The sequence below is a fragment of the Lampetra fluviatilis genome, chromosome 17, assembly GCF_964198595.1.
Source record: "Lampetra fluviatilis chromosome 17, kcLamFluv1.1, whole genome shotgun sequence".
NCBI lineage: Eukaryota > Metazoa > Chordata > Hyperoartia > Petromyzontiformes > Petromyzontidae > Lampetra > Lampetra fluviatilis.
The window spans coordinates 12,255,089-12,272,645 of record NC_136291.1 but is presented as its reverse complement, the minus strand read 5'-3'; the positions used below and the strand labels follow the sequence as shown (position 1 = coordinate 12,272,645).

The following is a 17,557-nucleotide window of genomic DNA, read 5'->3' as shown; positions in this document are numbered from 1 at the left end:
TGGATAAGGGTTTCTTTGCACAATGATGTGCATTTTTTTGCACTTAAATTAAAATGGGTAAGTGTGTGTATCAGGGGACACAACAGTGCGATAAGCACCAATGTTTAAAAATACATCAGCGGGATTTACTCTGTAAGCCTCCTACAAAGGTTAGAGCAACCGATGTTATGTCAAATCATTATATTTGAGATTTCAAATCTATTATGCTGCCGTGTACCCATCAAAGAAGCTCCCGCTCCACCCGCATCCATTTCCCTTTTTCATCTTTTGAAGCTTTAAAGTACAGGAGCAGGGCTGTGATGCATTTTGTTAATACAGTCATTAACTCTACATGTATTTGCATCTTATCATAGCTTCGCTGCATAATCCAAGAAACCTTTTTTTGGGAGGCAAAATGCATTTTAAAGCATCCTGTGATACCCACTGCAGCCTTTGATCAAAAGCTCTAAACAGGCGTGGAGATGTCTGCCATGGAGTGAAGTGTAAATGCGATTATTTTTCTTTTTACTACGACAAGATCCCAGGCTGTCGACAACTCACACTTACTACGATTGCAGCTGCACTCCGGTCGGACGGGCAGAGCCGTGCAACAGTGGAACGAACGATTGACGAAAAAAAAACCCTGCGGTGTACGGAAGCTGCGTTCCTTATTTTGACGCTGCTCAATATGATGGCATTCGGGGGTTCCACCTCCGGCAGCGACAGCCGCGACCCGTCACGGTCACCGAGGTGTACATTTAGCTGCAAAACCGCTGCTCTGTAAGAGTGATGGAGTGGGGGGGGGTTACGTTCAAATTCAATATCGCGCTAAAAAATGTTAAGGTTTTTCTATGAATATGTAAATCAAAATATATATTTTTTCAAGTTTCCTGTTCCTTCCCCCTCAAAAAAAATCCCCATTACATTCTGGGCGATATATCTTTCAGCTGTGGCAAAGAGCCAATTTCAGACATCCCTTGGAAAAAAAAGGTAATTTTTGTAAATTCCCCTGACTCATTACGGCTAACTAACTTCAGATGTAGTGCTCCAACAGCCAATCGTCTAATAAGTTTGGAGGTAAGCAAACGTGAAAATAAATCGAGGGGAAGGGGAAACGTCATTGCTTGTGCTAGAGCCACACCCACCCGCCGCCCGCTCCCAGTGCAAACGGCTGCTTATCTCGCGGGCGAAATATGAAAGCCAGCCGAGCGGCCATTAAATCAGGGATACACTCCCGCGGCAGAAAATGAGATTCTCTGCGTGACGCAGGCGAAAGCCATTTTGTCTCAATTCTCCCATTTTGCATGAACGAGGCCGGGGCTCTGCCATTACGCGCGATGCAATAAGCCATGTGCTTTGTGCCCGAGAGAGAGAGAAAATAGAGAACCATCTATTGCACAGCGAAGGAGTTCTGATACGTTTTTACGAGACCTATAAAGCCATTGGAGCCATCTCCAAGGGATATTAATGTCACTTGCTTAATTAAAGTGTATTTTAAAATACATTTGCATTTTTAAAATAATTACAGTGTTTAAGTCCAAGACATTTTTACCATCTCAAATAGGCCTAAATGGTACAGTATTGAATGAGTGATTTAAAAAAGAAAATGTAATAAAATAAGCAATGGCATACAATCTAATGCTACGGTGTTACTAATGTAAGTTGTTTAATGTAGGGAAATAATGCATTCATGTTTTCCTCATAAATAACCAAGACATATTGGGTTTGTATTGGACGGCAGGCTGTGTACACCGTGTTTACACGGTTGTGTACAAACCGTGCCAATAGAAGACACATACAATGATCCACGTAATAACTTGGAAGAAATTTAAAACGAAAGCTTTCCATGCCGTGGACGTTCCTCACATATTTCACTCAACGTCGCTGCGAAGAGACTAACAAAACTCAAAGTGGACAGAACCAGAGGACAGCTGTGTGCAATGCTGCCCGCACAATGAAACGTGGTGCACTCACCTTACACCGTGGCAACATACGCACCAAGCACTGCACTCACTCTGGAGCTCTCCATGCAAAGACGCTCACTGGTCGGTGCACTCCATATATATTGAACTTCTTTCGCAACGTACGCAGTCAACCGTGCTAACCAGAGGCGCTTCGTCATCAAAGCCATTAAGTTCAGCAAACCCAGGCAGAGTCCACTTCCGAGCACTCACTCCAGCAGCCGCTGGCTGCGTCTTTGTGTGACCGGGTTGCTGAACTGGTGGCAGCTCTGCGTGGTGTCCCGACCCAAATCTGTACCTGTCTCTTTCTCAGACGCTTTCTCCTCCTCTCCCCACGGCTCCTTGGCCACCTCCTTGTCCAGTGCGGCAGGGTCTGCACTACCTTTGGCATCTTCTGTTTGGTTATCTGTGGGATAAAAATGCGCACAACCCCGGTAACTAAACGTTGACGAATATGGGAGAAGCCGTCAAACGAAAATATCAATTTTAGGAATTTTTTTAGAACAATAAACTTTTGCGGACAAATCTAAACGTGCTGTCAACTGCAAACAGATTCGGTAAAACTCAGTTTCATAAAAAGATAAGATATTGTACGCGTTTAAGAATTAAGAAAAAAAGAATATGCTTCTATAACGATATTTGGAAAATTACGTCTGAAAAAAAAACGTTAAATGTAGCTGGTGACGAAAGGTAAAATTGCCCATCGTGTAAAAAATACGACAAACAACCTTGAACACAACATTCATACGGAGCTGTAAAAACAACAACAACAATGACACTGGTAGGCAGTCCACACGAGTGGCAGAGATGTTGCTGCTGCTACTGCCCATTGCTGGCGCAAGCTCGTCACGGGGCACGCCCGCTCGCCTACAGGGGGCACTATGACGGCACTTTGCTCGGAAACGACACAAAAGCAGCACCACGCAAACGGCACAGGGCGCCTTCGCCACCGACACACAACAAAAAAATGCCCCGCGTGAAATACTGTCCCGCTTTTCAGTGGAAATAAAGCCGCTGAAAAGCGGCGCCTTTGTGCGTGGCATGAAGTGTTTGTAGTTTAATCGGCGCGCGTGGATGCCTAATGACAGCGGTTCAAACAAAAGCAACTTTGGCCCGGGCTGTCTGCCCAGGTCCACCACCGACCACCACCACCATCACATCACGCCTCCCCATGCAACAGGGTCTGACGCTCGCCCATCCCCCTGGGGGGATTAAGCGTGGGGATTACATATGTAAATATACACATTGTGCATTACACAAACACCTCTACACCAACACACACAAACGCGCACTCGCAGGGGTGGTCTTAATTTTCTAATCTGTTCTGCGCGGCAGCAGAAAGCATTTGGGCAAAAAAGCTGATTAATATATTTCCTTCCCCCATCCCCTCCCTCGCCTCTCCACAATAAAGTGCAATTGGTTGACGACATAATCTTGAGCGGCAATCTATTCTTTGCGCAAATGCTCCATAATTGGGTGAGACATTTTCTAGGGAGAGCAAATAATTCTCATAATGAATGACTGGTGCAGCAGCAGCAACAACAAAGAGCACCCTCTCTCTCTCTTGCAGACATTTGCCAATAAATATTTATGGAACACAAATAGATTTCATTGCATTATTCTCAAAGCACCGACGTGACATGACCATCCTGACCTAAATGCAACCCAATTATATTTCACCTGCGCTTACGCAATGCGTCGTTTAAGACGAACAAAAATGTTTTCCTGCTTGCATAATAAAAACCGCACGAAATTGTGCCCGATGAAATTTGGCAGAAAGTGCGATGCAAATCCCTTGAACGAGATCGCTCCCTGACTCGTCGTTATGATCGATGTTGCTATGAGAGCCGCGAGTGCGAGTCTTTAACGTTGTTGCCCCTCGTGGGCAGCCTAACATGTGCTTGCATGCTTCACGGGTGCGTCCAGAGCGTATCCGCGAAGCTCAATTGACGGGAGGATGACGCCTGTAAGTGGCGCCGAGGAACCCACATATGTGGTTTTAAATAATGGGAATCTTTATTTATCCTGGAGGAATGCGATGAGCTATGAAGCTCTTCTTTTTTTCCACAGATGTCCAGTAGGAGCAAGGGGTCAGAAAGTTATAACAAACTATATGACAAAAAAAACCTATTGGAGTGCAAAGTATGGGAAAGGGAAGCGAATCGGTGAAAATAAATATGTAAAATAGATCAAGTATCTAAGTTCGATTTGAATAAGTTCACTAATCCCCAAAGCTTGGGCAAGGCAGCAAAACAATAGAAAGACATTCTTGGTTATTTCGGTAAAGTCACGTAGAAGGGAAGTAATAAAATAATAAAAATATAAAACAATAAAAAATTCTCACGACTTTTCGACTGCAACACAAGCAATCATCATCAGGTGTGAAATGTTCTTGCTGTGGATTTCACACCCGATAATGATTGCTTGTGTTGCAGTCGAAACGTCGTGATAATTTTTTATTGTTTATATTTTTATTATTTCCCTTCTACGTGACTCTACCGAAAGAACCAAGAATATGAATCCCTGCAGTCACGAAAGCTTTAAATCAAAATAGAAGAACAGTCCAAAATAACCAAGAGCAAAATCACTGTTGCAGAAGACTGAATCACCTCAATATGTAAAACGTAAGATCCTTTCATGTACAGTTCGTTCAGAATTCCAAGTTCCGATAATTAAAACGTTCGGTTAAGCCTTTGAAAGTTATGCCATTCTATCGGGTTTTTTTTTGCAATTACAAACCCATTTTTTCCCTCCTAATACTGCATTTGCTTCATCCCATCGATTATAATTGACAGAGATATCAAAGTGAAAGTTATTTCTCGGCTCCAAAGTTTTCCAAAGCCAATCCCGGGCTTCCAGCATCCAGATTATTGCCACTCCAGACCAACAATATTCATGTAGGAAGCCCAACTACTCTACAGCTACATTCTGTCTGACAATTCGTGAATGTAACAAAAATAATCACAAGACATAATTTCGTAAAGATTTCTATTTTCTTTTCGTTAATAAGGGCCGTGCTAAGATGTTTGCAATTTAAGAGAAAAATAAGGATAAGGTACTTGGTGCGGCTGTAAGTCAAGAAGCTAATGCCACAAACTTGCGATGAGAGATCTGGATGATCCTTAATAAACGTTTTTTTTGGGTTAGATCGCGTAAATATAAACGCGTCGTTAAACCCGCCACCACCAGACACAGCCAATTAGTAAGGTTTGTCACGTAAACAAAATGTGGCAATTTGTTACTGTTGCAGAGTAAACCCCGACATTTGCAATTCGAGTAGGACGTTTCACCAGTCATCACAACCAGCCTCACGTTTTGTTCACGTGACAAACCTCTTACTTATTGGCTGCGTCGGGTGGTGGCGGTTTTAACGACACGTTTATATTCACGCGATCTAACCCCAAAACAAACCCCATCTTTTATGGATAACATCGGTCGTGAAAAGCCTGCGTTGCTGAACAGATCTGGATGATGTGGCAGCCCCCACCGGTGTGCGTAGCCCGTATTAGAAGCATAGTGCTCAGTTGGGGGGGGGAGTGGCAGTTGTGCATTGGAGGGCAATTGAAAGCTGACCCCATCGCGTGGTGGCAGCGGTTTTTTTTTATTGGCACACCTGGGACGTTGCGCTGCGGCGCTGGCGCGGACGCATTTACCTCGTGCAAAGAGGGCGGCTGTCGCGATGGAGAAAGCAACGCTCACAGAACGCACCCCCCCCCCCCCGTTCAACCTGCACTGGGGTATTTGCCACTCCCCCCACCCCTCCCTCAAGCTCTGATTAACACGGTTGGCTACGTACGATGCGAAAGAAATTCAACATACGTACATACCAAATCATATCGTCACGTTGTTTGCTGTTCGCGCATGATCATGAAGACTGTGTTTCCCAGGCCAGCATCGACTGTGGGAGTTCCACAGGAAGGGGGCGATGTTTGCCTTTTTCGCCTCTACATCGGCACATGAGGCCTACTATTTGAGTTTTTTAATTAACACCACAGGACCTTTAATGTCCACTGTTAAGCAGACAGCGCTAGGTATGTGTTTTGTTTGTTTATACACCCGTAGTATTAACCAGGGCGGCTGCTGGTTTTGAACCATGAGCACCGTGTGAACTGAGCGGCGCTGCCGCTCGGGCCCGTGGCGTGTGAACGCGCCTTGAGTAAAACGCTCCACGCAGGGTTTCAAACGAGAAACTGACCAAACACTACGACTTAATCAAATCGAGATTCACGCTACGCGAACCTATGGATCTTAAATACCACGGCATTAGTAGAACATCGGGCCGCCTTGTATTGGTGGAAATCTTCACACTGCCGTAAGCTTAACTCCAAAACATAAGAGCTGATTTCCAAGATACATATGGCCACGATCAGAGAAGCATAACCTAGCCAATGAAAAAAAATGGTTTAAACGAATGAATAGTGTTGGAAACATAAAATAAAATGTTGCGTGAGATTTTGGGAACGATCTCCTCTGTTGATGGTCCTCCCAACAGGTGGTGGAAATTCCACATGCCCATGGCAGGAGCCAGAAATGATTTTGCCAACCCAAAAACAGATGACTTGTTGAATGTGCCCTCCTCCAGCATTTGAACCTGAAACCTCATTTGTTCTGTGCTTTTTACCACAAATCCATTTGGCTAGAGTCACTTAAAGGGTTAATGCACGAGCATTAAATGCATTATACTATGTACACTGTGGCAAATAAGCTTTGGTAGTGAAGCACATGTTTTTGCCCCTGTAATGGGCTTCGGATTGTGATAGCGCGGAGCGTGGCAAGGCCCTACTAAACCCCCAGTGCACCCACGATAGTACAACAGCCCATCATGGACAGCCCACCAGCATGGACAGCGCACCATCACACGTTTCGGTAAAGCTGGCAGATAATTTGTTTTGTAGGGTATGCAATAAAACTTTCAATGTATTTCATGTTCATGCACGTAAGCAGCTATAATATTTGACTCCTCTTACCTTCCGCATTTCTTATCAATAATTGCAGCTGCCCAGCATCATAAAATCAGAGCTCTACCGTCGTTTATTGTGTTTGTACTACAACACGTAAATACTTACAAGGTATTTTATGAAAAAAATGTAAGCATTTTGTAAAGGTTAACAAAAACATCTAACATAGGTTGATTTTGTGATCAATGGAAAGCAAGACATTGGTGCCGTGAGTCTTGCTAGCATTCAAGAGCTTATGGAATGAAACGCCGCTGAGGTTGTTCGAACAGCAGCGTGAGGGAAAGACAAAGGTGGCCGGGCCATGCACGAGGCCCAGTATCGTCCGTTGTACAAGACGATAATTGACCTCATCGCCGGGGCCGATGACCCCTGGCGAGGGGAACACGGATATTTGTTTTTGGCTGTGGCCACTCGTATGTGTGTGTGTGTACATTTAGCGCTCGTGCAGCGGTTAGCGCGCCGTGCTACGAACCCGGCGACCCGAGTTCGATTCCCACTCACGGCTAACACCATTGACGATGATCTCAACCGGTCCTGGGCCTCCCCTATGTCGACTCAGCCTCAAATGAGTACCTGGTGCGGCGTGTAAATATCGTCACTGGGGAGACAAAGGTGGGGCGGGCGTGGTGCTGGCCACCCACCCCCTCGTGTGCAGTGCCAGGCCTTCATTGGTGCTGCTCGCTAACAGCACTTGCTCTCACGGTCTGTTAAGGCTATACGGGGGATCTTTGTATTTGTACATTGAGAAGGACCTGTTCCAGCAGTCTAAATGGCTGAGTGAAGTGGGATTGGTGTCGTTGGAGCACGCGTGTGTGCGCGTGTTTGTGTGCGTGTGTGTGCGTGCCCCACAGAGATAGGGGCCCAATCCGTACATAAATTGGAGCGCTTTGTAATTGACGCTTACACCTGTATGCCTCGCAGCAGTGCTTTTGAAGCCACATGTTTGGACAATTAGCTACGAATCGCTCTTGAGTTTTGCAGGGGAGTGTTTTGGTTTGGAGCTCCCATCCACCCCAACCAGGGTCCAACTCCGGTGTGTGAATGCGTGTCTGTGTGTGTGACCTGTCTGTGGGTACGTCTGTGCCGGCGTGTGTGCAAGCTGTCTGTCAGTAAATCTGTATGCGTGTGTGTATGCTGTCGGTACGTCTGTGTGCGTACATGTGTGTGTACGCTGACGGTACGTCTGTGTGCGCGTGTGCCCCAGTTCAACTCATCTTTGGGATTATTTCCCCAGGCTCTTCTGCACACCCCAGGAGACTACCGAGCACCAAAGGCCTACAGGCGAGGAGCGCAGTGTGGGACCGCATGAATGGCTGTTTGATTCTTAGAGTGCAGTGGGTTCACTGGATAATAACCTTATGGTCTGCAGAGCATTTGTATCTATGCATGCATGCATGTAGGGAGTGGTTTGGTGTACAGTAATTATTGCACAATGCTACAAAACCCAACTACCTGGGATTGATACTTCGCTACGCAGACTTCAACCATCTGGACTGGGACTCACGTCCGTCAACACAGTCTTAAGGAAGGAGGAGTACGTGGCAGGGTCTGCTGGCATCATACCGATGAAGCAAAGACTGCAACGAGGACTCAACCTTCTGCTATTTTCTATCAGAGCGACTCCCTCCCTGGCACGATATCCATGCTCCAGAGAATATCAATATACATATGTAGGATTGCATAAGCTTTGTTAAATCGTTTTCAGGATGTATACTAATGGCAGGACTACGTAAGAATAATAGTAAGAAAAATAAGACGTTCGAAACACATTTCTAAATATTTCAGTCTTAATCACTGATTGATTGTTCCAAAGGTATCACAGATTGCAATGCACGTTCTGTTGCACGACTGCTTCTTATGCTCAAATGCGTTTTTTGCTTCTGATTTCTCAGATCAAGAGAGAGCTAAATATTTGTTTTGGAAATAAAATGGACTGCAGAAGATTTCGACCATAATCATCAACATCATTCCTTGGTGTGCCGCTTTTAGTAATGCATTATTTTGCCCATATCTCTGTATTTATCCTCTTGATGTATCCGTGCACTCCATCACAAAGGCAGATGCATGCTCGTGGAGGACTCTCATGGCAAAAATAAAAAAAAACATTAAGGCCACTGAACTGATACAATGGAGCAGCACGCACAACCAACAATGGCTTCAATGCCAGCGTAACTCCTCATCATCGGCCCCACTACGGTCCCAAGGCCACGTGAGGTCAAAGACACATTTCTCGTGAACATTCACAGGGCTTCTTGTCCTTAGGCTCCCCACGTCAAGGTCACTCGTAACATCAGCGTAATTTCTTCAAATCTATTTTAACGAGACGTTCACATCCATACCGCCAGCTAGTCATCTCCAGCACCATCGCGCTTTGTCGACGTCTTCCTCCTTTGCTCAGGAATGTGAATTCATATTTTCAGCTCCCGGGCCTGGATCCCTGGAGATGTGAGCACCTCTATATAGAAGTCCTTCAGACTGAACAATAGTGCTTCAGTGGCTGTCCAGTGGGACCCGATGAAACGCATCGCGAGATACAGCTCCTGCCGGGTGACTTGCGCTGCACCTTACAGAAGTGGTTACTTTTACTCACTGCAATTATCGTGACGCCAAGTTATCCCGAAATGGCAAAGTTTCACAAACAGCCCATACGCAAAACAAAAGTTAATCGACGCGTATGCAAAGGACTTAACGCCTACAAACAATTGGGGTCTTCTATCATCAACCGCGCACAATAACAGCAAGTGGCTTTGTAGGATCAATAGCGTTTTACAGCTGGGGTCGTGACCGTATATTTGCGTGGCAGCAAGGTAACCCCTTGTTAGAGAGCGCGAGTGCGGCACGACCGACCATGCAGCCGATTGTTCACGAACTCCCACCACCGGCTGTGGGCCCCGTTCCTTTTTGTGTACGGTGCACGCCGACCCGTTCTTGTCGACATTTTTCACGACACCTCCGGCTTTGCGATTTTCACAGTTGTGAGATAAATAGTTTAATAGGGATTGTTTAATTTTAAGTTTTTAGAACCTCGTTCAATAATACAAAGTATACCATGCAAAATCGATGGAACACTGATGCTCATGCAACTAAAACAATGGAGTACTTTAAATTAAGAGTATTTTAGATATGAAGGCATTTTTTTTCGTGTTGATAGGTCAATCCATCGTGGTCTCATATTTATTAATAAAGCCCCTATTTATTTTTTACGACTCCTAAAAAGACCGCTTTATCCACATGTGGGCATTCGTGTCGATATCATCGCACGGGCGAATTATCTCATCAATTAGCTTTATTGGATATGTCGTATGTGGCCAACCTGCACACAACGCTGTCGATCACGCAACACAGCATGTACACAACAACTTTGTAATCGTGGATCTGAGCAAATTATCTGACCTGCCCAGTGAAAAACACACAAATCCCTCTCCTAATGTCTAATAGCTCTTACCCAACCCCTTATCATGTGACTTCTCTCTCTCTCTTATGCTTCTCTTCATTGTTTGTGCTTTATTTACAAATATCCACCCAAGTTGTCTCTGCAGCTAGCTCAATCGCACTATTTTACACGCCACACACACACACACACGTATGGACCCTCGCGTGACGGTTACAAACAGATTTGCTGTTCTGCGCATCGCCAAATGCGGCACCCCTCGTATGCTCAGCCGTATTGTTCAGTAGCCTGGGCCTCGTGCCGTTAACATATTCTAGGCCCAAGCACGCATCTCATTTGCTCATTATGAGCTCATCCACCTCGACTTTCTTTTTGCACCCAAATCCCATCGTTTAATCCATCGGCGAAAAAAGCCCCCTTCCGCACTGCGCTTCATTTTTTAGCTGCACTAACCACTCCAGGTTTCAATCTTGTTTTAAGCCGATTCGTGGCGGATTTACGCCGAGGTCTGGCAGACACCCAACGGGCCCGAGATGGCAGTCAAAGTGCAGTGCGGGGCGGCGCAGAGGGCTGCAGAAATGGAGCGCGCGACGGAGAGACAGGCAAACGTCGAGCCCGCGTGGGCGCCGTTGATGTGCTTTACAAAAAGTAATTTCTTCTGGTGATGCGATGAAACTCTTCCCATCGATGTGGCGAGACGCGACTTCTGAATCCTCTAATCTGTGATGCCCCACGGGAAAAAAAAAAACTCCCAAGTTAGTGATTTATTTTTTAAGGAATTCTGCCCACTGCAGAATTGAGATCGCTAACCACGGAGGGCACCGCCTAATTCGAGGGATTCGTGGATCAGAGGAGCAGTGGATTTGTGGTGTTTCACAATCGTACCTTGTTTTTATTTGTTACGCAATGTTTAAGAACCTTTGTGACGGTGCCTGGAAATTTTAATAAAGCCAACTAACTGCGCTCTTATTTGCTTTCATCCCTTGGTTTCGAGAAAAAAAGTTTGTAAAATGTTAAAGGCTGATTTCCTGTGCCATGGCAGTCTACAAATGTCAAATTAAAATTAGAAGAAAACAACAACCACCCCTCTTCAAGTTATACTCAGCAACAAACAAAACAAAATAATACAACATACTCCGTAATTAATGCTCAAATCCCATGCAGTACCCAATCGGAAAGGCATTAACACTTTATAATCGGGTACAAAAGCTCTCCTGGTAATGGGATTAAGTGCAGGTGACACTGATGGATGAAGTTAAGGTGGGAAGAAAAAAAAAGAGAAGCAGTGGCTGTGTGAGGGAAATACACAGCTGGCCCAACAAACACACCAATTAGCCACAGAAATGTGCAAATGGAACATTCCAGTTATTTTTACTGCTTGTACTTTTTAATGATTTTTTTGGGCCACAGAGCAACATCAAGTAATTTAATATAAATTGGCTAAAACCCTCCTTAAGAATATAAAATCAATACTTCTTGGACCCAAAGTGTAATTTAATAGCCTAAATGAAATTAAGCCGACGAATAAATGATTCTGGAATTTGCAAGCTGCGTGGTCTTGTTTAATTGTTTAGCAATTTTTTTTTACTTTTTTACATTCATTTGTGAATGACGAAACACAACCGGCTCAGAGATTTACTTCCTGAAAAGATACCTTTGAAAAGTATTCTCCTTGGCAATTTCCCCCCCCACCGTTCTGGGTAACGGGGACATCGGCATACTCCCTCCACAACCTCGCACGAAAGAACATTCACGTGGCGTGCGAATCAAGTCCGTTCACTTTACACGCTGCACACCGGCACATTTTAATTAGATGTGTTTTTATCCTCATGGTGCAGTAGCGTATAACTGCACCAAGCTATGGCTTGTATGGGTGCTGTTTTTGTTGCTGTTATTTGAGCTCGTAAAATGTTTAGAGATAAGTCAATTTGTAAAATGGCGGTATGTTATACAAATAAGCGCGTCATTGGAGAGCCACGAGAAACAAAAGCACAGAACGTATTCCTCAATCGCATGGGGAGAGAGAGGCCCGCCGCACTCCCCGCCGCAGCTTCCGCCCACACAGCTCAGCGCCGGCGTGAAAGATTTTTTTAAAAGACTGCGGGTGCCGGGACGTAAATACGCTCGCTATACATCATCACCTGGAGCCCACTTAGGGCCAAGCACAATAAAACTGCATTCCCAAAATTATCCCTCGTAACGTTAGACAGTTATGTCTCACTCGTTCTGTTTTGGAGATCGAAGGAAAGCGTCAGAATTTCGTTTTTGTCGGAGTTGCTTAAGTGCATAATAATAACAAATAAGTAATTGCAAGACAAGTCTCTGTCTCAATGCGTACGACCATCGTTTTTTCCTGTAGTTAAATTGTGATGATATAATTTGGGCCACTTATATCATAATTTGGGCCATTTCAATAACAACTCCTCTGAAAACCTAATCCATTGTTCGTGTTCATTAATGCTTGGCAGCGTCACGTTTGGGCCACTTGATGTATGTCAATATAATTTTAGGCTTAGTTCATTTGCAGTTCTCCTTAAAGCATGTGTACCATATATTTAAAGATACCACTCTTGCTCTGATATTATTACAACGAGGATACAAATAATTAATGTCAGCAGAATTGTATTTTTAGACGTTCCCTACCGCAAACATTTTTGCAAACCTGCAAACTTTGATTTAAAATTGAAACCTGTGCTGCGCCAATTGACGTGGCGATGAGTTCATCACAGACCTATTCGGTTTCCGTAAATGACAAATGTCAACATCCCGAGTGGGTCACATTATCTATCCCTTCAAAAGAAAAATCTGCGGAAAAAGACTACCTCAGTGATGGCTTATGTACTCTTCCCGTAATCGGACTATAACTGCAAAAAAGAAACACGTATCGATATCCCGCGGATTACTGCAAAATGACATGAAAATATCGTGACATTTGGCAATAGGGTCTAACCTTGGCGAACGCCGCTGTTTTAAATTTTTTAACGTACTTTGCCGTTTGAAACAACACGACAGCGCGCGGGCTGGCGGACGTGGGCAAATGTGATGCGATGGCGTGTGGGCAGCGCCCAAACCAAACGTCCGTCGCAAACAGTGCCCCCCCCCCCCCGTTACCAGGTACGCGCCACCCACCGCCCGTCTTGTCGAGCGTCTGGAACAACCTGCAGCTCGTCGGTGTCTGTACACCAGGCACCACGTGCGTCGCCGACGATCGCCCGGTCTAGCAATGTCGTAAGGGTGTCGAGGAGGAAGGTGGGGTGGGTGGAATGAATAGCAGAGATTTGCTCACAGCTATGTAATTAATCAGCGGACGTGAAATGCCCTATTCCTTAACAAATTAACAACAAAAACTTCAACGGGGGGGAGGGGGAGCACAAAGTGTCATTGTCACGTCCGTCATTTATTTATTGAAACGCCAGGCACGAGCAATGAAATAGGCGCATAGGCTGAGGAATTCTGTCAAATAAACTACGCCGTGACGCTGTCAAGGGAGGAGCGGCGTAGTGGCGAGAACACTGCGCTACAAACTCCGTGGCCTGAGTTCGATTCCAGGCCACGGTTAACATTCGTCGTCGCAAGTGATGCCCGACCCAGTCCTGGTGGGCACCCCCCCCTTCGCTAAACCTGCACCAGCCATGGTGGTGCAGTAAGGTTAAACGACACACACACGCACACACACACACCGCCAAGATAGCATGGAGAGGTCTTCATCCAGCAGTGCAATGACAAAGGACTGTAATCTATAAGTATTGTTCTATCATTGTCAGTAGTCTGTGGAGCGAGCCTTGTAGCTGGATTCGGTTTATGTCCAAGTGTTAAGTGTCTGCTATTAGCACATTGATCACTCCTTATGTTTAAGCACGACAACTCACTGTCTCCACTTTCATAATCAATATGCAAACGGCGCGCGGCATTGATTTGATATTAATTTTACAATTAGGGTCCCCTCAGGGGAGGCGTGCGGTCAATATGCTCCCGGCCGGACTCTCCGGTGCCGGAGAGTTCACAGCGGCCGAGATCCCAGCGCCCGTGTTCAGCGTCTCGCTCCCTATCGACGGGGGCCCCCCCCCCCGCGTGCGCAGCCCTCCACCTGCCGAAGGTCGAGGGTGCCACGACCAGCGGCGACTGCCTTTGGGACGCGACGCCGCCGGCACTCGCCGTCGTTGCGATGGTGCCGACGGCGAGAGCCGGTGGGTTTCTTGTGCGCCCGCGTTGATTTCTACAATCGACGCAGTTTTCTCTCCCTAACTCGCACTCGTTTGAGTTTCAAATTAAATAGAGGGCCCCGTTTAAGAGGGCCCGATGCCGCGACGGCAGAGAGGACAGGCTTGTCGATATCGCTGCCGAGGAAGCGGACCCTCCGGTGAGGCGGGCAGGCCGCGCGTATCAGGCGTCAATTATCCATTTTGCTTCATTAACGCCGCCGCCACACCGGCTCCCATTGATTAGCGCAGTTCATTATCATTGGCTTAACTAAAAGCAGTAACAAGGGCAGCTATCGGCAAATCCATTAATGCAATTGATGCCCACAATAGAGGCGGGCACTTAAAATCGCCGCCCCCACTGCCCCTCTGTTCTCGCATTGCGAAGCTGCTGACGCGGCTCCCCCCCCAAACTCCCCCTGCGTGCAGCCCTGCAGCCCCCCCCCCACTTAGTGCAGCCCCCCCCCACTTAGTGCAGCCCTGCAGAGCTGGCCGCTTCTCCTCTCGTTCGCTTCGCTTTGACGAATTGAACCTCGAAATGTTGATGGGGGGAAAAAATAAACGGCGCCGCGGTCTTAAAAAAAATTCGTCTAAATTTGCCCGAATAAACTGAATTATTGGTTAGCGTGTAGAATGTAAACGGGCGTAGTATATACACCGGAATGTTTCTTTTTCTTTCTTTAAAATTTGGCGACAAGAGAAAAAATTGCGATTGCTGCGTAAGCTCACGGTTCCTAAATCCATAGGCATAAGCAACTCACACAAAAAATCCAACACAAGAACGTTAAGTCATGAGGAATTATATTAATTAAAGCAATTAAAGCGTGTTAATTTCATACTCGTTTACAATGGATTCTGCACTACCCAAATGCTATTCATTGGTGATAATGAGGTAATTATGCAAATGAGGCTATTAAGCAGTCCTGCTGACAACCAATAAAAACTTGGCTGGTGTCCTAATGTGTCTTAACAACTTGTCATTAATTTATTTAAAGTTATTTATTTACTTTTTATATGAATGAACATATGTATTAATGTATTATTTATGCATCCTTAAGTGTTTTATGTGAACGTACACAAATGCATATTTCTACTTTAATTATTTATGCAAATGTGTACGTAAAAACATGCATTTATGTAAGGATGACATGGCCATTAGCTCACCTCACCACAACCCTAGTAGCCTGGGTTTCATTCCTGGCCATGACCAATCAATGCCGGTGGCAATTGGTGTCGATATTCCTGGTGTGACCCTCTCTTCAGGTTAGTGCAGCCTCACAAGGAGCGTCTGGGCACACTGCGCTATCATCTTGAGCACCGCACAAAACAAACCGGCGATGGCAACCCCTCGTGAGAAGCATCGCGCCGATCAGCGCCGGATTATCCCAGCAGCAAAGTAGCTACACATGTAGCTACGGGCCCCGCACTTTCAAGGCCCCCACACTAAATGCTTTCAAGCTATCAATTCTGGTTCAGTGATTCTGCACTTGCTCTATTACTATAGTACCATACTGCCTTCGACTTTTATGGGTCTTTTAAGGTTGGCGATTTGTCGTATTATCTGGCTGTATAGCAAATGAAAAATTACAATTACTTTACTATGCAAGTAAAAAAAGTGTTTTCATATTTTATTTATTTATTTAGGGCCCCTTTAAAACATATGCTACAGGCCCCGCACTAGCTTAATCCGGTGCTGGCGGCGATAACGGGCGCTCACAAACAGCACTTACGGGGGTCGCTGCATTGAATTCGCTAACTTTACTGCCCTCTGTCAAACCGCCGCTGGATGAACGCCTTCCCCATACTGCGTCGGCAGTCTTGTTTGTCCACATTTCCCCATGCTGGTCAGTGCAGGTCGGTTAAGGAGGGGCCGGTCCAGATATCGCTCGCCACTAAGATGTGCTGCACGTGGGGCATGGGAGGTGCGTTCTAAATAATAAATGATGATCGCGTAGACGATGATGTTAGTTAGCCATGGCCAGGAATCAAACTGAGGCCACCGGGTTCATGGCGTAGTACGCTAACCGCTTTGCACACCGCTCCCCAGGCGACGTTGTCTATCGATACTGTACACGTGTATATATACGCATGCGTGTACGTACAGTGGTATGTATTTAAACAATTACGTGAAGGTACATTGTGTTGTTTATGATAACACAATGATTCTACTCCAGTCATGGGATTTTTTGACGGGGTTAGCATTCTAAAACGTAATGGTACAAATACACAGCAAAATGAGCAGCGGATAAATTTGATATTTCTCATCTTAGCTCCACACCTTTGTTATTTCTTATGCTTGCGAAATGATACAACGTATTTTTCTGTTGCTAGGAAATCAGTGTTAAGATGCACACAAGTGTTACATCTCACACTGTTTTCTGAAACAGTTTATACATTTGGGTGAGGTGTAAACAACTATGCCTTCTCTGAATATGAGAGCTGCTTTGTTCGAGCTATCTTGTTGTGCAGTAATCGCCTGTACCAGGCGACTGGTAGTGGTGAGATGTTATATCCCTCGCCTAATATACAGGAGGTTGTGGGTTGGATCCCGACCCTGACGCCAGTATATTTGGAGTTTGCGTGTCTCTTTCCGTGGTTGCGTGGATTTTTCTTCGGTTTCTTCCGTTTTTTCCATCCACATTTAGAAACATGCCATTAGAGTATTTGGCTGCAATACATTTCCATATGATAAGCCACTTCGTTGAGCTATCATTTGTGGCCAGGTCGCTTATGGAAACAATCTACAAAGCTCAGTGGGGCTTTACCTGGTAAAATAAAAAAAATAGTTTAGTTTAGAATGCTGCAGTCACGATATATATCACGACTCTAAACGCCACCCATAGGTCTCCATGCTGTCCTCAAGCCTTCCTGACAATGCGCAGGATTCTAGACACACCACCCTTAATTTTACATGACCTCAGATTCACGAGTACCGAGGCACATCTGTGAATGTGAAATCCACAGAACAGGTGTTAGCCACTGTAGCTTGCGGGTGAAAACTATACAGGAGGGATTATTTCAGATTTGCTAAAACAATTGGCATTAGATTATAATGGTTGCTTTACCGTT

General features: G+C 45.5%; 1 protein-coding gene across 1 annotated transcript in view; it reads right to left on the bottom strand.

The window, feature by feature from the left end:
* Positions 1-17,557, bottom strand: part of LOC144936944 (zinc finger homeobox protein 3-like) — a 194,550-nt gene that overhangs the window by 43,379 nt on the left and 133,614 nt on the right. The window contains exon 5 of the mRNA XM_078864187.1: positions 2,239-2,346. Within this exon, the coding sequence (XP_078720313.1) occupies positions 2,239-2,346 (108 nt within the window). The remainder of the gene's footprint in view (positions 1-2,238; positions 2,347-17,557) is intronic.